The sequence below is a fragment of the Cryptotermes secundus genome, unplaced genomic scaffold, assembly GCF_002891405.2.
Source record: "Cryptotermes secundus unplaced genomic scaffold, Csec_1.0 scaffold2733, whole genome shotgun sequence".
Lineage (NCBI taxonomy): Eukaryota > Metazoa > Arthropoda > Insecta > Blattodea > Kalotermitidae > Cryptotermes > Cryptotermes secundus.
Genome location: NW_019742043.1, coordinates 244183 through 265570, shown reverse-complemented (window position 1 = coordinate 265570; position 21388 = coordinate 244183). Strand labels below are relative to the sequence as shown.

General features: G+C 41.9%; 1 protein-coding gene across 2 annotated transcripts; it reads left to right on the top strand.

The window, feature by feature from the left end:
- Positions 1–1378: 1378 nt before the first annotated feature.
- Positions 1379–19974, top strand: LOC111873026 (late secretory pathway protein AVL9 homolog). 2 transcript variants are annotated; one of them, XM_023867391.2, is made up of 12 exons: positions 1379–1584; positions 1735–1932; positions 4457–4694; positions 6572–6761; positions 7702–8011; positions 9258–9479; positions 10041–10175; positions 11376–11595; positions 12239–12410; positions 13662–13750; positions 14307–14492; positions 18570–19974. In XM_023867391.2, exons 1-12 carry the CDS (start codon positions 1495–1497, stop codon positions 18956–18958), a joined length of 2439 nt encoding a protein of 812 aa, XP_023723159.1. In that variant the 5' UTR covers positions 1379–1494; the 3' UTR covers positions 18959–19974. The 2 variants fall into 2 exon arrangements, with proteins under 2 accessions (XP_023723159.1, XP_023723161.1); XM_023867393.2 differs by lacking the exons at positions 1379–1584; positions 1735–1932 and adding an exon at positions 4155–4190.
- The last annotated feature ends 1414 nt before the right edge of the window (positions 19975–21388 follow it).

Below are 21388 nucleotides of genomic sequence, written 5' to 3'. Positions count from 1 at the left end.
AACCACAGGCAATATTATAGTTTTGTATTTTCTAATTTTTATATTTTTAGACAGCAGATGAGAAGACAAAAGTCCTGGACTGAATGGTAGCAAGCATTACCTGAGTTCAATCTCCTCTTAATCTCCTCCTGAATCAGGTTTCCATTTGAAGAAAGCAGTCTTCTGGGATTTGGCACCGTGTATATGTGGTGTTAACCGACGTTTCGGAGGAACGTATCGCCCCCATCTTCAGGGTTGAAGAAAAAGTATAAGTAAATCTGCAAGCGACAACACCGTGAGACACGGTCAAACAGAACAAATAGTAAATCAGAGTCCTGTATAGAGAAATAAATGACTGACTTCAAGCGGGGTTACCAACTTAGAAGTAACTTAGTGAAGGATGAGAATGGTGATCTGCTTGCAGATTCCCACAACATTTTCAATACATGAAAGAACTACTCTCAACTATTGAATGTATGAGTACATAGGGACAGTGATGTTAGCAGATAGAAATATATACAGATGAGCTGCTAGTACCTGATCCTAGGCCGTCTGAGGTTGAAATTGCTATTGAAAAATTGAAAAGGCATAAATCGCCAGGTAGTCATCAAATCCCTGCAGAACTTATTCAAGCAGAAGGTGAAATATTATGTTCTAAGATCCATAGCTAATTAATTCTATTTGAAATAAGGAAAAATTGCCTGATCAGTGGTAGGAGTAGATTATTGTACCAGTTCACAAGTGGAGTGATAAAACTGACTAGTAATTACTGGGCAATATCACTCTTATCAACTTCATACAAAATTTTATCCAATATTCTTCTCTCAAGGTTAAGTTCATCACTCACTCATGGAGCTGAGCCCTTCTTGAGAAGCTGCCAACTGCGCAGCCACTCAAGAACTTCCCAATATTTTATGGAACCTGAAGGTTTATTACATGTTCACAAGAGCCATCCGCTGGTCCCTATCCTGGGCCAGATGAATCAAATCCATACCATCCCATCCTCTCTCTCTAAGATCCGTTTTAATATTGTTGGAAAAGCCAGGAGGCAAGAGACAGATGGGAAGACCAAGACGTAGGTGGGTGGACAGTATGAACTATTCGTGCCATCTTAACTAACAACTGCGTTACAGAAAAACTGATTTCTAGGAATCCAACCGGCAACTCAATCGTATTCAGTCGTGTGTAGACAGGCATTCTCCGTTGCCTGGATATTGAGTTTCTTAGTCTCCCCGCGAGTTGCGTTGCCGTTTCCTCAGTTTCGCTGCCCCATTCACTAACATGTGTCCACCTCTTGCTGACAACACTTCTCGGAAATCGCGGTTGCGTTGCGGTTGCCAGTTTCCTTGGTGTGTGACCGGCCTAACGGTAACTGGTGGGTCGTTGTGAACCTTGTGAATGTTGTGAACGGTGGCGAGTCATGTGGGAGTTACTCAGTGGCCAATCAATGCGTCACGTTGGATAGATTTTTGTGTGTAAAGCGAGAATGGACGGCGAAATTAAAGTATAAAAGAAATGGCAAACGAAATTAGTAACACCAGTGAATGTAGTGGACCGATTCTTCATGTAATAGTTATAGGCTTTCACCATAAAAAGGGATGTCAGGTATGTTCTGTACGGCTTCACTGTAAATGAAGTAATTTTGCACATCTGAGAGGTTAGATTGCTTGTACCTGTCAAGTTTGCGGAGGAGGTTATGTATTTGTGTGCTATAAGTTAAAACAGAAACTCCAGTTAATTGTAAAACAATTTCAGGTGGAATATTCCTTTCCTCCACTACTGGAGGGAGATCCTCATGCTTGTCCTGCGGGCTGGAAGTACCTGCCAACGTTAGCACTACCGGATGGTTCACACAACTTCGATGAAGACACGGTTTTTTTCCATTTACCAAGTCTTTCAGATCCTAAACAGACCGTATATGGAATATCCTGTTTTAGACAAATTCCTGTTGAGGTATGTGATGTAAGAAAAAAACTTTGGATGTAAATAAGAGAAGCCATTATGACAGTTCAGTCTAAGTACAGTGAGGGCATTTTATGGAGACAAATCATTATTTAGATCGTATGAAGTTTTTATTATGCAGTTTTATATCACATATTCGAAGTGTCATTTAAGGCGTTGGATGGTGGGATCAGAACAATTGATGATTGGATGTTCCATTACAAAGATAACTGCTTAACACATGTCACTGATCAGATTTATATGTGTGTGTGTATATAATGTTTATAGACATACACATATACACGATTAACTTTGAAAATTTTTGTGGGGTTTAGTTACTAATATTTAATATCATTTCTTTCATGCCAGGGATTTTGCTTTTGATTGTGGAATGTGCATAGGAAAGATATTTGTCTTTATCTGCATTGATTTTGCTTCTTCCACAGAATTTTTTAGTGTAGTGCATACCAATTTGACTTTCTGTTTTAGAGGTCGGGGTTCCATTCATATTTAGTATTTGTTTTATGATTTTTCCATATTTTACATTTACATGCATTCTGTTGTCACCTACCTTCTGCTTCTCACCAATGTATGGGATGAACCTTTTGTCTCAATCTTCAATGTAGAAATGCTTTCAATCTTGAAGGTGGAAACATCAGGTCCTTCTGAAGCATCTGTAACCACCTACAGGGCTACACAATGTGAATCTTTGTCACTGTGAAAACCTCAAATCTCATGAAAATTGCTGTCATCTAGGATGTGACACTATGTATTCTGGTAGACTGTTACCAACATTTTGGGGGACTGTACTGCCTCCATCCTCAAGATAGAAAAGAGAGAAGAGTAGTTTTCAACCCTGAGGAAGGAGGCAGCACATTCCTACAGTGCGTTGGTACCAGACTGCATCACATATTAGCAGATACTAATCTTCATAGTCATGGCTGTGAGAATATGAGATATTGCTCAGGTCTTATCCAGTTTATATCATCTTTCTACTTACTGCTCATAGAAATTTGTGGAATGAGATGTATGTAGTGGCATATATAAAGGAGATCAGCAAAAGAGGATGCAAAAGCTTGCTCCTAACTGCCGTTTGGAATAAATATATAGAATGGAGGTTCCACTTGTAATTGTTAAGTTACCAACCATGACTGCTTCCTTCCATTTGGTGCTGTGTGGCCTGAATGCTGACAGAATCATAAAGTAAACCACAAAAAATGACTTTAAGTTACTACTGGAATGCCTATTGAAAATTCAACAGGAAAATTTGACATTTCCCGTTTCTAGTCACAGTTTCCACAGATAACCTTTCCATTCTTCCACGCTTACACATTATAACCCTTAAGGGACACATGGAAATCATGACTGTACTCTGCTTGTACTCTGTTTATATTCTGCTTGCCATCTGCATATATATAATATACAGAACTATAATTTTGCCTGTGGTTCTGTATGGATGTGAAACTTGGTCTCTGACGTTAAGGGAGGAACATAGACTGACACTGTTTGAGAACAGGGTGTTGAGGAGAATATTTGGACTGAAGAGAGATGAAGTGACAGGAGGGTGGAGAAAACTCCATAATGAGGAGCATCGTAACTTGTACTCTTCGCCAAGTATTATTAGAATGATCAAGTCAAGGAGGATGAAATTGGCAGGGCATGTAGCACAAATGGAGGAGAAGAGGAAAGAGCCCACCAGCAAGACCTAGAAATAGGTGGGTGAATAATATTAAACTATATTTGAGAGGTAGGTTGGGGTGGTATGGCTGGAGGGCTCCTGTGAACACAGTAATGAACTTTCAGGTTCCATAGTGTGTTGGGAAGTTCTTGAGTAGCTGCACAGCTGGCGGCTTCTCAAGAAGGGCACAGATCTCTATGAAATTATTATTATTATTAATATATTTGTGTGTGTGTGTGTGTGTGTGTAGGGGGGGGGACTAGTCTGCATTAAATGTTTAAGGGTTTTCCAACATTCCATCAAACCTTGCAGTTGCCATCTTCAGAGTCAATGACTTTGGGTGGGGGGGTTTGTAGTTGTTACACAGCTCTTGCATTAGGGAGTGTGTCAGAGTTGAAGCTGTGATTGGATGAATAGAGGAACAGTATGCTAGCCAATAGGGAGCATCCATGTTAATGAAAAGAGGTGGTGAAAAATGTTTCAGCAACCACATGGTCAATGAAAACAGGCAATGAACATTCTTCTGGCAGCCGGATGGTCCTGAGACGAGGTGGGGGGAAATGTTCCAGTGATGCTGTGTTTGGGACATTAGGTGATGGAACATTTTCTTCTTTTCTTTCCATCTTTATATGGTTCATTGTCTTCCTTTCAAATGGATATAAATTGAGAGTTCTACTAAATAACTTCCAATTCATCTGTCATTGTATCATCTCACGCTGTATAGTTGGATACTGATAGCATCATAGAATGGCACCCTCAAGATTATGATGGACACCATATGGTGAGAAGGCGACAGACATTGCCCTGGTCCGACTCATTATGTATCAGTGGCTGTTATAGGGCTTTGTGTGTTTGCAGAAACTAAAGAACCGTACTGCAGACATTACTCGGGGGACAGTGCAGAAGTCTGTTTGCGTTCTTAGCACGCTTCCCCTCTATGGACACATCCAGGTGAAGATGGCCCTCATCACGCATGCTTACTTCGATGAGGGTGACTTCAGCAAAGTGCAGCTCCTCCATGACACATACCACCATCTTAACTCTTGTCTCGCCGAAGTAGATTTCTCACAGTCTACCACCCCTCAGCTTTATGTTGGTGAGCAAATGTTAATACTTGCTTATAGTTTGTTGCATCCAGTTGTGTGTGAATCATAATAGATAATGTTTATTACATTCCTGTCAAAAAATAATTACCAACAGCAAACAAGAACCCAGGCCAAGCCTTTCCAGAAAGAACCGCAGAAAAATAAAATGTGTGAAGTGGAGTGGATAGATGGGTTCAGTGCCACACATTCACAAAAGACACTGAATATCTACAAATTAGCAATAAAACTACAGTGTTAATGAGTAGATGAAAGAACCAACCTGTTAGAGCCTTTCTGAAGAGGGTTCAGCAGCATGGAGTTAAGTATTTAATATGTAATATATTGTCACGTATTGGGTGTATAATGCGACAAATAACTACACGCCTTATTGGATGTAGCGAATTTTATTTCACATTCACTCTTACAATCACACAAATTACAATCTGACAATTACTGCCATCGGCAGTATCACAAATATTACACCGCAAATGCCAGAATACAACTGACTGGTTGCTGGCTAACTCGGAACTGACTCAGAACTAACTCGTAGGTAGCTGCCTTGAGAACTAACTGTGAATAGCCTTCACTGCTCCTTATGTAGCCTCGTTCCGGACAACACAGAATACAGCCACGTAATAGGCACCCTTGTTGCCTGGCGCCGTGTTGCTAGCAACGCTGTCCGGAGTTGTTTACTGCTGCCTAGTAACCGCGGTATCCCGTGGTGACGTCAGTGCTGTTGACTCGCGTTGCATAGCTACCAGGATGCTGGGACTCGGCTAACTTCGGCTCTGCTCGGCGCGTCACTGCTGGTGGGGGGGGGAGGGGAGGGAGGATGTTGACCTGCCTATTACCAGTGCGCAACACGTCACAATATAATAAACTGGTGTATTCACTTGGTTTACATGGACAATTTATGCTAAGTACATGGTGGAATAAGTGTCACTAAACATGACTTGAAGATAGAACACGTGCTGATACTTGTCTCAGACAACAAACTGTAGCTGCTGGAGGTGATAGCGTTGTGCTAACAGAATATAATAAATATTATCTGTAGTTAATACCTGCATCTGGCAGTCACCAGCTGTGGTGCTACGGAATTGAACTCTTTGGCGAATAAATGTTGTGGTCAGTTGGGTGTCACCCCGACTACATATTCAGGAGGTCCCATATTTAGATTTCTATCTGGAAGTCGGCTCTCCTGTTTGAGGTTTTAGCAGTTTTCCCCAATCCCACCATGCAAATTCTTGGATAGTGTCTCAAATTAGGTTACAGTTACTTCCTTCATACTGTTTAACTTTCATTATTCTCTGATCGTCTTATCATTGAGCACTCTAAAACTTGAGCTAATGACAGTGTCATTAAATAAACCGTAAGTGAAACTCTTGAAATTCTGTAGATTGTACATGGCTCTGTCACCAGTGATTCAAATTGATGAAAATATATCTGTATAAACCTGCTGGAGCCCGGTTTACACTGACAAAGAAGTGGCCAAAGAGAGATTAGTGAGAGGTGTTGATTGGCTAAGAGAAGGTTTCACTCTTCTGGGATGTGACATGGTGTATGTTAATAGATAAGTAGCAAAGTTTCAAGGGAGCCTGCTACCCTCATCTTCAGGGTAGAAAATAAAGGCATGCATGGAAAGAAGTGGTGTAGGTATTGGGAGAGGGAGGATGGGTCTGTTCTCCTTACTCCTGTTGGATTTCTCAATACCCTGTCACCATTCTTCTTCGCTCCTCTGGACACCACTTATTCTTCTACCCTGATGATGGAAGCAGCAGGTTCCTCCAGTTTGTATGGTGTCATAATCTAAGAGAGCGCAGTGTGTGTGTCAGTACCAATAGTGAGTGATGTTAGGAGTTGGGCAACATTCGAGATATGCTGTTTTCAGGGCTGTCAGTTCGAGATCTCATTCTGCAGTTCCGACATAAGGCCCTGATCTTGTTCAAATTGTTGCTTTTGGAGCGCCGCCTAGTGTTCTACCGTTCGCCTGTTCAGCCTTTGTGCGCCGCTATATTGTCACTCCTGTCCTTGCATCCAGCCATGATTGAGCGAGGCTTGGGGGAATCAGCGTGTGTAAAGTGAGTATTTATTAGACTCTAATGACCTGAGCAGTCCCAAAATATGAACTTTGATAGAGTGAAACCCGAGGAAACACCCATTTTAACATTGAAATAAGAAATATGACAAGATATATGATATTTTCGTTGAATTTGAAAATGATTGGACGTGTTGTGATGGAATGGAGAGTGTTTCTCTAAATGTCAAACTTTTGTTAAATGACCACTGTTGAAGTCCAGATCAGTGGATGAAAACCCCAGGCTCATGTTTCTTCCCACTGTCTTTTCGTTTTGATTTCTTGCCACCTTATTCATCTCCTTTCGATGTCTTCCAGTAGCAGGCTAAACCATCTTGTTCTGGGGCCCCCAAAGGTCTCTTTCCTTGAATTTTAATTTTGTTACCGCTCTCCATATTCTCATTCTAGCCATTGTTCTTGCATTGTGAACAACCTAATTAATTAATTAATTAATTATAGATTCTGAATTCCATGTTCTATAAAAATTACATTTCTAATTTTGTCTCTGCATTTCTGCCTTGGTACTTCTCAAAGATTTTACATCCATTGCATGGATCCGTCCCTACAGATACAGATTTATAAATTGTTTTGGCATCTGTTCCATGCTATTTCTATGATTGTTTGATAAAATGTAGAACTATTTGTATCCCCTGTTGATCTTATTGATTTTATCCCCTTAGTTTATTTTACTTAATAAATTAATAAATGTGCCCACCTGTTTAACCACTGTCATTAATTTTGTCATAACGTTTATGTTTCAGCCTTCAAATTTTCTAAGTCACCATCATGTCCACATTAAAAAAAGGGGTCCATTTCATATGGGTTTTTGATCCTAGTGAGGTCTCACCTATATAAACCCTGATTTATCTTCTTGCCTGAAATTTGGAATTACTGATTGAGGTCAGTGTAAGGTTGCCACAGAATGAAACATTTACTTATTTCAGACCATCAAGACCTATGTCACCGATTCCAGAATTTGCAGATACATCATCAGAGAGTATGAAATCCTGCGACACTTCAGTCACAAAAGCGACAGAAAAAAATACTGAAACAGACAGAAATCTAGTTGAGTCTGAGAACAATGGACATGTTGAACCACTGCCTTGGAGTTCAGCAGCAGACAGCATGGCTTCAGGAGATACTGATCTGATACACATGGCTGCTGAGAGTGAGTCAGGCATCTCACCAGGAAGTTCACAGAATGAGAGACCTTCTGAGATTAGTGGTAGCCCAGTGGAGGAACACTGGCTAGAAGTGAGTATACCAAAGTATAATTTTGTATGTGATCAGTGCAATAGTGCTTCATGTCCACATATTACGGAAGGGAAAATGTATCTGTATTGTGAAATTCCATAACACAAACCCTGTTTTCTTATTGACTTCCATATTGCAAATGGAGATCTGTTCTTGTGAAATTCCTCTTGAGTCCATCATTGTAATAAGAATGTGATGTGTTACCTGTCAGAAGTAACGGTTTATATGCTTACCATGTTCGTTTAGGTGTATCATTTGCACTTGAACTAGCTTGCCTGTTTTCATTCATCTTAAATAAGGGCAATGCACTCAATGTAAAATAAGATGGGAATTGTAACCACAATACCGGCCATGCCCCCTTCCTCACTGATGTAAGTATACTAGTCAGTTGCCAGCCAGATATCCTTCTACCTCACTGAAGCATTTCTGTACGTGATGTAAATTCCATTGAGCCGTTCTAAGGTTTAGCTCGCTCACGTATGATGTCATCATGTTTCCCTTGATGGATTCCATCCCCACTATGCAGTATCCTGACGTCTGTCACGTGGTCCCATGTACCCTCTCGTGAGGGGGAGCCTTGTACAGTGCAGTCGTGTAGACCAAGTTGCCTTGGAAGGTCGGTTACTAGCCAGCAGGTTTATTGTGGAAAATATTGGTTTCGGCTGGGGCTGTTCTAAATTCCCTTTTGGTGCTATCTGGCTGGCCGGTAAGGACTGCCCGCGGTCGCAAGCCGTTGCTTGAACGCTTGTGACGCGCGTTATTAGATTTGGTTTGGTATTCTTCAGAATTAGACTTGTGTTTGTATAGCTTGAGTGTTTAACGTCCTAATATGTCTAGTGTCGACACAAGTGGTGCCGACGGGAAATTGTTTTGTTCTAAATGAGCTTGTATTAGTTTCTTGGTCAAATGTGTCGTTTGTTATTTGTGTATTGTTATATATTTTTTATTAAAATTGTACTTGTTTTTATCTAAGCCAGCGAACTGAGTGTAGCTTCCTCCTCCTAGCTTGGATACCCCATCTCCATCTAGGGGAGCATGGGAACCAACAATAGGGCCAGTAACGATTGCGCTGTGCCCTTCCTCTTCGTAATAATAATAATATAATAGTAATCAGTGGAGAGGAAGACGAAGGGCGCGGTGCACCATAACAAATAATCATTTCTTTAAAAAAACTAGTTTTGACACTGCTTTGAAAATCCCATTCTTTAGCTGCAGATGTTTATTGACATTTCCATTAATGTAACAGGTGTCGGCAACGTGCGAGGGGAAACTGCACAGTTCTGATAGTGCTGGCAGCCTCTCAGTCATTGGTGCTGGTGGGACAGAGCAACAAAGTCATGAGCACCCACAGTTGCCTCGTGACAGTAGCGTTGAGACCATCGGGGACACTAATATGCAGTCTAATTTGGCAGCCATTGCACAGATCAATGCTGACCAATGCGGCCTACCCCTCATGCTCTTCACGCAGGTGCGCCAATGTTGCATTTCTATAAAGTAACATTTCTCTGGTGTGTTTTCCTTTTCATAGACTACACAAGTCATCAGAGTATTTTACAAGAAGGTAAATGCTTGGATGGATACAAATGATGTAGTGTGTTTCAGGGTTAGGATACTGATGGGAAAACTAGAAGGAAAGAGACCACTGGGAAGACCAAGATGTAGGTGGATGAATGATATTAAAATGGGTCTTAGAGGATAGGGTGGTATGTACTATATTGATCTGGCTCAGGATAGGGACCAGTGGAGGGCTCTTGTGAACACAGTGATGAGATTCCAGGTTCCGTAAAATGCTGGGAAGTTCTTGAGTGGCTGCACAACTGGCCACTTCTCAAGAAGGGTTCAGCTCCATGAAGTTAGTTAGTGAGTTATGTTTCTGTTTCCAAAAAATTGTACATATTTTTTGATCTAAGAATTGTCCAAGGACAGACTTTTGGTATTACTATTCAGCCTTTGGATTCTGCTAGCAGAAAATTAGTTATGTCTCCGAAGTGGCAATATTTTGCTGTACAGTGTCGCTCTGTGTTTTTAGGGGTACCTCTGCCACCCGTATCTGTCTCTTCCCTACCTGGATCTTCTTAGTGACATCAATGTGCGAGGCTATCTTGTTGGAGCAACCAATGTTCTGTTTAAGCAGAAGAAGCAGCTGGCAGATGTGCTTGTAGAGGTGAGGAAAACATCCCAGCTGCTGCTCTATTTTATATGCCACAGAAAGATCTCTAGTCCAGCTCTAACCATTGTGCTGTTAAATTGTATTAGAGTACTAGCTCATGGAGAATGACACCACACAGCCTGGTGCAAGTTTACTCGCATCTTCGGGATCAGTGAGTACGCCAGATGAGCCCCAAGTAGAGCGAGCTGAGTTTGAATGAGGGGACCTTAGCGAATTAGTAGTTACGTAGAAGAGTGAAGGAAAGTGAGGCCTTATAAAGGCCAGTCTTCATCCCAAGAGAGACATGGGAGAAATGGAGCATGAGTGACCAATGGGAGAGTAGCTAGGCCTCGTCATTAACAAGGACAGGAAGCAGTGTACAAGGAAAGAGCAGAATATTAAAAACAGGAAGGAAAATGTTATTGTGGGTGACAGGACAGACAGGGCAGTAAACATATTCGAGGCTGCAAGGGATGTCATTCCAGAAGATAGTACCCTTCATGTTCACCTCTGTGAGTACCTTGTATCTCACAGATTTATGCTTGTTTACAGTTCAAATGTGGTACATGAATTGGTTTATTGCACCCCTATAATTGTGACAGACACATAAGCATGAGATTGACTCTGCTTTATGAATGTGGTTAGTCATCATGCAAAGTAAAATTATCTTTTTAAAATTTTTATCTTCTCACCACATTTGTGATGTAGAAGTTGATGTGAGACTGGAGGTTCTCGTGACAGTGACATCTCTTGGGATGTGGTGCCCTGTTGTCCCATAGGAGTATATCAGTGTTTCTATCTTCGGGGTTGAAGTGTAAGCTGAGTAGACAGCAAGCATGGTAAGCCAAGCATGGAGGGAAGTGTTATGGGTATAGGCTGGGATAGGATCTGTGATTGAACTAAGTGGAGCAAGGAGCAGGGCAGAACAATACTCCCTGGGCCTACCTATATCTCTTTTTGGGCAAATGTGTGCCTCTACTTCTCCCATCTAGCCACACAGCACATTTGAGGATCCCTTCTCTCTTCTTGCTCCTGTTGGATTCGTTCAGGATCCCTCTCTGCTTGGTTTTCTCAGCTTCCTTTTCAGTCTTCAAGACAGAGGCAGATGTTTCTCTGAAATGCCAGTAAACTTATACTAAGCCACAGGGCACCAATCCACAGAAGATAGTACTGTTCTGTAAGAATGAAATGTGATGTCCCATACTTTTGTGACAGGTGGAGGGGGCCCGAGTAGAGACACAGGACCCAGAATTACGTCGACATTTGCATCTCACAACAGAGGACCTGAGGTTTGCTGACTACATTGTGAGGCATGTAGCAGAAGAGCGCCATGATGTCTTCCTGGATGGTGTTGGTTGGGAGGGAGGAGATGAGTGGATTCGTACACAGTTCCGAGTTTATCTCCTCTGCCTTCTGCGCACATCTCTTTTGCAAGGTAGGGATTTGTTTTCTTTAGTTGTGTTAGTAGTCAGATTGGTTATTCATGTTTCATATCAAAACTTTTTGCTTGTATAATGTATCAGTTGAATTCAGCAGTAAGGAAGTTCACTAACGAAGCCATACTGTAGATCATGTGGTTCAATGCTGACTTCTTACTGTGGAGCTTTCCGTGGGTGACTCCATGTCACTAAACTGCCAGATCTACATTAAGGCCTCTGTCCCCCTCGTTGAAGACATCTGCTCTGAAGATGTCAACTAAAATGTTTTCCGAAACACAACATCATCAACATTTGATGTGGCCTATTCTTGAAAGTTGAAGTTATGCCTGCTTTTGGGCCGTGCCATAGCTCAAGCGGTTAGTCGCTGGCTTCCCACTGCGACAGCCCGGGTTTGATCCTGGGTCTGGCCAAGTTGGATTTGTGGTGGACAGAGTCGTGCTGGTGCGGGTTTTCTCCGAGTACTTTGGTTTCCCCTGCCAATCTTCATTCCACAAATTTCTCCATCATAATCACCCAGGGCAGGTATAATAGGCCAATCAGTGGCTGCCGTGCCGAGTGGACCCAGTTGGACTCCACCCCTCACTAAGTAAATTTAAATAAGAAAAAATTATGCCAGCTTAAACTTGTTTATATTTTCAGATGGTAGTCGAGAGGCAGAACATTTCAACTCTAGTTTTATGGCAGCTTGGAGAGCAACTCACAATTATAAGATGTGGGTTAGTGGGGAACACACGGGTATCTGGGATCTGAACCCAGGACATCCATTTGCTGGTCAGCTGTCAGTTGCAGACATGAAACTTCGATTGGCACAGTAAGTCTGCACACAGACAGAGTATGTGTGTATGTTTTTGAGTGTGTGCATACGAGTTTTTGCCAGATACTTTAGAAGCATGTTTTTGCCTGCCTAATGGTTGTTACTGTTGATGTTCTTCTTGTTCTCATGGTCGTCGTCATTATTTATGGTTGAGCCAACTCAGTCATAATGGCAACTGAGAGGGATGTAGCAGGCAGATGGAAGCAGGATGCCTTGTTATGTAATCCCCAATGAAATTTGTTTGTTGCGTGACTGATGCTGCTGTTATGGCCTCCCAGAATGTAAGATGTGCTTGCATGCCGTAACCTGAATCAGAAACCCAACAATGGTAACTAAAATCTGTGCTTGTGTGAGAGGTATCATTATATTTGTTACTGGTGTCATTCCTGAATGCTATATCTGGTGCTCACATGCAATCCCAATTAATGAATGTAATTATAAATTAACATTTTCACACACTTTATATGAGAAAGTCCAACAGTGATGTTCATATAGCAGGCATATTCCTTGGTTGCAGTGACTCAGTTAATTGGGATTTGGGTAATTAGCATTCTGCTGGTTATCTCCATACCCACTGCTCTCAGCAGAAACCTTAAATGGGTGTTTAATTGCATTTTAGGTATTCTCTATCTTCTTTTTGTTAAAGGAACATTTCAGAAGCTGGCTGTGCTACCCTCTTCAGCTAAAACTTATTCTGTTGGGTCCACCAGATGGACTGGCACTAAAGCCAGTGTAATATAATACCATACAAAATTACATGAACAGAGAACAGTGGAAATTAGAACAAACTCTTTCTTTAAATTGTTTTTATTTTCTGTCTTGACCTTAAACAGCTCCATTTATTAGGGGTAATTTTGTGTTTGGGTATTGGTCTTAAGGTTGTGACACCATATAGATTTGTAGATAGATACCAGTGTTTTTTGCAAATATGCTGCATCTCTCATCAGGGTTGAAGTTTTACATATTCTCTGATTCAAATACAATGACCCCTCTTCCTCCCTATTTAAAATTTCTTTTGGGATCAGTGAATTCAATACTAAACTGAGGAAATCTTGTGTGGAGGAAATGAGCGCTGAGATTACTGACTTAGGATCATTGAAGTTGGATGTTAAGTGCTGAATAACTGTAACTCAAGGAGCATTAAAGGGGAGTTGTGTTTTATGTATTTTAGACAGTTTTCATTGTAACTGAAACAAGCTAATAAAGCTTGTTACATGGGAAGATGACAGTGATTATTGTGTATTCCAGTACAATGCAGAACACAGAAGGAGGTCGCAAGTTGAACCAGGCCATGGTTTCAACTGGCCGAGCTGTTGCTACCACAGGCCGAGCTGTTGGTGAGTTCGAATTTCTTTCTGCGTACGCACACATATGCGTGCATGTACACAGTCCCTCTTTCTTACAAATGGTTATAAGAACCCTGCAGATGTGATCATTGGTGTCTTCTATCCATTCTTTTTACATGGTCAGTGCATTATTATGTTTATTTTCTTGCTCATTTAACAAGTTTGAACTCTGTCTCCTTGTCAAAGCATTTAATTTCTGTTTTATCACTTTCACTTTGCCCTTAATATATTTCTTTGTTCATAATCATGTAAAATGAACTCAACAGTCGGTGCAGACTGAGGAGCATACTTCCATCACACCAGGTGATATGTGTACCTTATGTGTAACCACTGTGTTTTCTTGGGCTTTCTAATGTGAAAACTTCAGTTGTACTGTACATGTTTTTTTTTTTGTATTTATATGACATATTCCGCGATCTACATTCATTTTGACTGACTTTGGATACAGGGGATGCAGTATAATATAAGGCAATGTAATCATCCACTCTTCATTGGTACATAAGTGAGATATAAATATGTTTGTAATAGGTGTTCTACGTATGCACAGGTGGAGCTTTGTCTCAAGCACGTGGGGCACTGTCAAGTTGGTGGAATACACTGACCACTGTACAGAGTCCGGAAGGTGAGGTCTCAGGCCCTGTCCCTGTGGCAGACGAGGCCAAGACTCACGAGAACGAAGAGACCAGCAACTACAACAACATTCAGGACAGTTCTCTTGAGAAGCTTGAGTCTGGTGAGTTGATACTGTCATTAGTATTATCCACTGACATTTCCTCTGGGGTGAGTTGCCGTATGGCATCTCCTTTCTGAACCTCATAGTTCTGTGTTGTCTCTGCCATTTTAACTTTTAATTCTGATGCCCTTCTTCATATCCTGGGGGCATGCGGTAACGTAGTTTGTTGAGGCACTATGCTACAAGCTGGAAGGTTGTGGGTTCAAGTCCCGATCATGTCATTGGATTTTTTCAATTGACCTAATCCTTCCAGCCGCACTATGGCCCTGGGGTCGACTCAACCTCTAACAGAAATGAGTACCAGGAATGAATTAAATAATTTTCCTGGGGAGTAAAGCACGGCCGGCGCATAAGGCTGACAACCTTACCGCCAACTTTGAGCCGATTGTCTAGATACTGTGGGACCCTCAACATCTCACAACCCTATGGGCCTTCACAGCCTCTTACAGGGATAGCTTTACTTTACTTACTTTGCTTTCTTCATATCCTAGTTCTGTCTTCTGGATTTATTCAAGAGTTAGACTACACTTCACAGATTACTGTCACACACAGACTAATGTCCTCAATCATGGTCGTCACTGTGCTGCTTAGTAACATCTTCCAACAGTGGACGTTCCTCTGTTTCTGGGCTCAAAGGCCAGGAGCCATCTCACACCAGCCCCATATTCTNGGTATCTAGATGCTTCCCCCATCTACCAGAGGCATTAGAGACTATTGTTGGGTGGGAAATGTCCTTCAATTTGGCTCAGAGGTCTCCTTGAGACATGAGGTTCTTTTACGTGCCGTAAAGCTATGACACGGGACCCACGGCTTAAAGTCCCTCCCGGAGGACTTGTTCCCTGAATTTTTCCGCCCTTAAAAATTCCACGACCTCCGCTGGTTTGAACCCGCGTATCTTGAGTCATGAGGTGGGAACGTTACCCCTAGACTACGGAGGCCACTGTCTTATGACTATCTCATAATGACAGGTGGTTCGTGTTATAGAGCCTCAGCATGGACCACACAGAAAACACCACTTCCACCAGTCCTTATATTGTTGTGTGATGTCACAATCAGAATAGGACTGCAGAGCTCCTCTATTGCATGAGAAGTCATTGTTATGCTGATGGGCCATTTACTGTGCCATAACCTAGTAATGGGTCCCTCTTCAGTTATAATGTTATATTGCTCCCTCTTTAAGGATGCTCATCCCAAGTAGCCTACAGGCGTACTGCCATTTCCTTTTTTTCTAGTCGGTGCAGGCAAAACTTCTGAGAGTGGTTGGGTTTCCTACAAGGTCTGACAACAAAGTTCGTGAACTCGCCACATGTGCTTGCCATGGCAGCAGTGGACAGAAACCTCAGTATGACTTGATGACATTGGCATATCAGCGTTTTCACAGCTGTGTTGCTGTTGATCTATAGCAGTTTCTGAATGGCACCTTTTATTGTGTGTGTGTTTTGGTGTGCCATTGTGAGAATGTTGGAGCAGACATTAATTTTCATGTTAAACTTGGCAAGAGTGGAAGCGAAATTAGAGAGATGTTCGTGCCAGTTTATGAGGATATTGGTATGAAGAAGAAATCAGCTGAATAGCTCGACATGAGGAAGGTGGGTGCAAAAATGTTCTAAAGGACCTCACACAGTACTGTCTGTGAGAGAGTTTTTAGCTAGTAAACAAATAACTCTGCTGGAACACCCTCCCTATTCACCGGATGTAGCCCCCCCAATGATTTTTTTCTGTTCCCGAAAGTAAAGGAAATATTGAAAGGAAGGCATTTTGATGACATTGATGACATCAGGAGTAATATGACGGCAGCTCTGAAGGTAATTTCACAAAACCAGTTCCAAAATTAAGAGGAAGGGTGGACTAGGCACTGGCTTGGGAGCTTAGCTTCCCAAAGGGAGTATTTTGAAGGTTAACACAGTTATATTCAGCAATGAGGGATGTAGCACTTTTACCATAATGTGTTCGCGAACTTTATTGTCAAACCGCTTTACATCTATGGCTCTTCAGCAATGGTTACTCACTTTTTTAGCATCATGGGTGGTGGCCAGCTCCTCCACAATGTTTTGACACTCATTTTTCGAATCCTGTTGGAAGACCTAGCTGCTAGCTTGGCAACCTGCAGCTCTATGGTCTGTCTCCTTGCCTCCAAGTAGCTGCTATTTCAGGCCCTGATCCCTTATGCAGTTGTTTTATTTTGGCTGCACCCAATATCTCTTCCTGAACATCCTTCCTTTAGGGGTTCCTCATACAGTTTTGTCCTTTGCCAACCTTTTCTTGGGTTCAAGTATCCCACGAGCAGTTGCTGGTTCCCAGGTTGGTCCTCTAATGCTCTGCTTTGGCCACTGTTTCTTCTGGATTTGCTTCCAAATCAGTGGGCTTCATTTCTTCTATGTGAGTCGTACTTTCAGCTTCCCTTGCTTCTTGGTCAGGCTGTATCCTGGCCATCATCTTGGCCCCAAACTTTTCAGAGATGGCTACAAGATATTTGTAATGCATCATGAATATGTCACTTGGGTTCCCGTCCAATAAATCCAATTTGACACCAATTCTCATGCATTAGAATAATGATAGCTGGGTTTTGAATTGACAGTTGGATTTATTGGACACTTTTACAGTCTGTGACTGTACTTCTCAGATCACTGTCACACATGACTAGTGTTCTCAGTAACATTGCCCTCCTGGGCTCATGGCATCAGAAGGTGGCGATCATTTCACCCCAACCTCCTACTGTGACCTCTGGCTTCAGCCGGTACTTCTTTCAGCTGCTAGCTCCCAGCCTGTGCTGACTTCCAACTGCCAGCCTCCAACTTCATCTGTCAGTTCTCGACCAGCTTCCAAGCTGAACTGTCTGGCTTCCGCATGCTGAACCAACTGCCGAAATAAATCACAATGCACAGTCAACTCCTTATGTAGCCTCGGCACAGACCACATGGATAATGCTTCTTCCAGCAGTTCCTCCATTGGTGCATGTGGATGTTCCTTAGCAATGGCTCTGGTATTGTTGCATAAATACAAAGCTCCTGCCTAGCAGTGGCTGTTTTTCTGGTCCCTTATTCTAGCTGTCAGGTCTCTTGTCAAAGTATTGTAAAAGGAACGCATTTTTAGTATAATCCTAAATGTGCTATATGTACACTTGACAAAGGCCAAGCCTATTCATAAAAGACAAACCCATCCTCTGGCCAGAAAGGATGCTCCATAAGGAGTACGACCATATGTGTTCAGCTCAAAAAAACAAAGAAACCTCTCTGGTTTAATTTATTTTAAATGTACTGTGGCAACATGGTGTGGACATTCATGCCTAAGTTGTTCACCATGTAATTTCTTGATGAATAGTTAGGCAGAAATGCCCCTTGATAGAATTTTGACCAACACGTAATATTTGCAGGAAGTGTGACTGAAGCTGAACGCAGTGTGACAACATGGTATGGATATTTTCACATACAGACTCTACTGTGCGATTTGTTAAGTAACACTGACACGAAAATTCCCCTTGATAGAATTTTGACCAACACTGTGATTAAATTACAACGTACCATGTTGCCATAATACATTTTATGTTGATCACATGTTGTCCAAAATTTATGTATTATGACTAAAGATACAATATTTAGTATTTTTTGGGAATTTTCTGTTTAAAACAATACAATATTTAACATTTTGTGGGGAATTTTCTGTTTAAAACTAGGGGTATGTAAGTTATACAGAAGTGTAAATTATGCGAGTTGCACCAGTTTCATTTCATTCTTCTGTGTGCTGTTACATTCCATTTTCGGTGGGTCCCTTGTCACCATGGCATGGCGCGTCCTCAGGTTGTGGATGGAGGAGACGCCCTCAAGGTATGGAGAGAAGCTGTGAATATATTGAATAAGCAGTCATAGATAGCCGACAGGGGGTGGTCCTACACCTTGGCAATCTTAGAGAGATAGGATGGGATGGTATGGATTGGATTGATCTTACTCAGGATAGGGACCAGTGGAGGGGTCTTGTGAACATGGTAATGAACCTTTGGCTTCCATAAAATGCTAGGAAGCTCTTGAGTAGCTGCACAGTTAGCAGCATTTTAATTTTACATCTCTGTATTCTCAATAGTTGACAGGCCTACAAATGCCAAGAACCAGGATGAGAGAACAGTTTCATTACGTCATCAGAGGTGGGAGAACTGGAGCAGCCAGGTCCATAGCAAAGAACCCTCAGGAAAACATCCAGCCAATGGTAGCATCATCCAGCCCCCCACAAATGCCATAATCGACAATAACGCAGCACCAGACCTTCTTGACACTTTTCAAGAGAAGGTTGGCAGTACTGCAACACAGCAGCTCCCCAGGGGAATTGACTGTAATCCGCCATCAAAAATACCAGATGAGTCTAATATAAATGCTGCATGGCAGGTCACACAGAGTGGTTGTAGTCCTTTGAAATTGACTGGTGGAAGCAGCGGTTATGATAATCACACCCTGCCACAAGAGCCAGCAGGTTAAGTCCTTACATTTGCTTTGTAGGTCTAAGCGTTCAGGGGCAAAGGTAGAGACATTTGTTCAGTGTGATTTTTGTAATGGATACAGTAGAACGATTTTGTCTAAGGACTGTTAAGTACAGGAGCACTTACTGATTCACCAGTCTGGTGTAATATTTGACACAGAGTGACACATAACATTAAAGTCTTACAGTGGTATTATTAATGAAGGTTATTGTCTGCTGGAAGGTAACACCAAGTATCCTGGATAGGTACCAATATTTGGGAGGAACTTCTTTCCTCCATCTTTGTGTAGGCAAGAGGTTCCTTTGCAGTATTTATAATGATTACCAGACTATACAACATGACTTCTCAGAAGACAGTAATCTTCATATCACCGTGGCAACCTCAAGTTGCACACAGCTTGAATGAAGTTTCTTGTTACAAAGTGTGTGCACTCTAGTGGCTGCAGATTGTGTAATTTCTAACATTTTTTCCCTGTATTTCTTTTGGCATTGATTCAGTTCAAATTTCCATAATATTCCTCAGTTCTTGACAATGCTCTGTGGCATACCTCTTTGTCTTTTGTTTAGTTTTATACACAGAGCAGTCCATAACAGTGAAGCTAGGTGATCACATTGGTTGAACAGTCATGTTTTGGCAATACCAAATGGTCGGGGATAATTTCTTATGTTAGTGTCACAGATATAGAAGCCCTCATCCTCTATGAAGAGAGACATGTACTCAAAATGTCAGTAGTTATGTGCCACTCTGTGTGATGGATCATACAGTATCCGTTTCTAGAAGTGCAGTGAGCCTGGGTTTAATTTATTATAGATGTAGCTATTCCTGTTCTATTTTGGAAATGTGTATTATATGTTAAGGAGCTAGGTTTGCTGAAAGTTGTATTGAGAGGTAGCTCTAAAGTCTAGGCTTCTTTGTGATATATTAAAATAATTCAAACAGGCTAAGATTCTTACTATATAAGATTTTAAGCTTTTGCAGTGACTGTAGGCAATAAAGTTTTCTTGGGTGACCATCCATGTCAGTATGCAGTTAGTATCCAGTGTTCTGGAGGCATGTGTCTATCATAACCATCATTGGGTTAATGTGGTGACTGCCATGACCACGTGTATTTGTGCCCCAAGTTTAAGCTCTAAGAGCCTGGGGCCCTGACTGCTTGCCTTTGCCTGCCCCAGTGGTCCGTGCAGCGGCAGGACATGGGCTCCATGAGTATGAAGGGCATAAATACAAAGTATGGCCGCACTGCTCATCACATCAATGCGTGATGTTCAAGAGGGTGAAGGTCTCTGAAATTAGTGACTGGACCCAGGATGTGGATTGAATATTGAATTTATTCAGTGCTTATGACTCATAACTACAAAGCACTATAACACTTCCTACACACACTTCACGTCACTATAGCACACACTGAACCTTCCCAGCTTGTTCTCACATCACCGGTTGTTGCTTGATAGCCATCTTGGACCCTGGCGATTCCTCTACTTCCATGCTCATGTCCAACCATCAAATGTAACTTCTGATTCACAACTACCTGTTAACCAGTGAGTGCTGACATCCGACGGACTGTTAGAGACAGTGTCACGCAACTTCGAGCAATGCCACGCATTCCCTGCATTCCTGCAACCCACCCCCTTGTCTGAATTTTTTCTTCTGCGCATTCAAGGTTACTCTTGGCACTCTTGGCCTTGTTCAAAGTTACGTGACACTTGCTATAAATTGTTGTGGGCCCTCGCCAGCACAGTGATTTCTTGGTTGCAAGTCCCATGGGACTCACGACTGTATTTTACTGTCTGACAGCTCCGGGAGCCTTCAGAGCTGTCCTTTCAAGAGAACCTGACTGACTCTTGTTGTCTAGCCTTGGCAAGGACTGCATAGACATCTCTGCCTCCAGCAGTTCTTATATTGTTGCTTGCATATCCTTTCCTTCAGGAGCATATTTACAGAGCCATTGCCTAGCAGTAGTGGCCTCTTCTGTCTGTGCTGTTCCGCCTTTCAAGTGCCATGTCACGGTATATTAACTCCATCTTCACATAGCTGATTGCCTGAGAAGACTTTGTTACAGGATCTTATTGCTGTGTCAGGAGACAATTTTAAAATATTATAAAATGTTACTGATTCCACTTTCATGTCTGAATATTTGTTGCAATTTAATCGAATGCCACAGTTCAGAACCACATGATATATCACATGAGTATTATATATAGATTCTCTTTCTTTCATGTACAGGACAGCAGCGGGTTAGTTGAAGTCTGTCATAGGAACTTGTGATATTCTGTCTAGCGTGAACTTTATATTTTGCATCATGTTGTGTGTATAATATCTTATGGCGATGACTGTCAGCACAACAGTAAAGCAAAAATATCTTCAGGTGAAGACATAAACAGGTGTTGATATGTATCTTGCTTATTTTAATATAAGCATAAATTTCTTG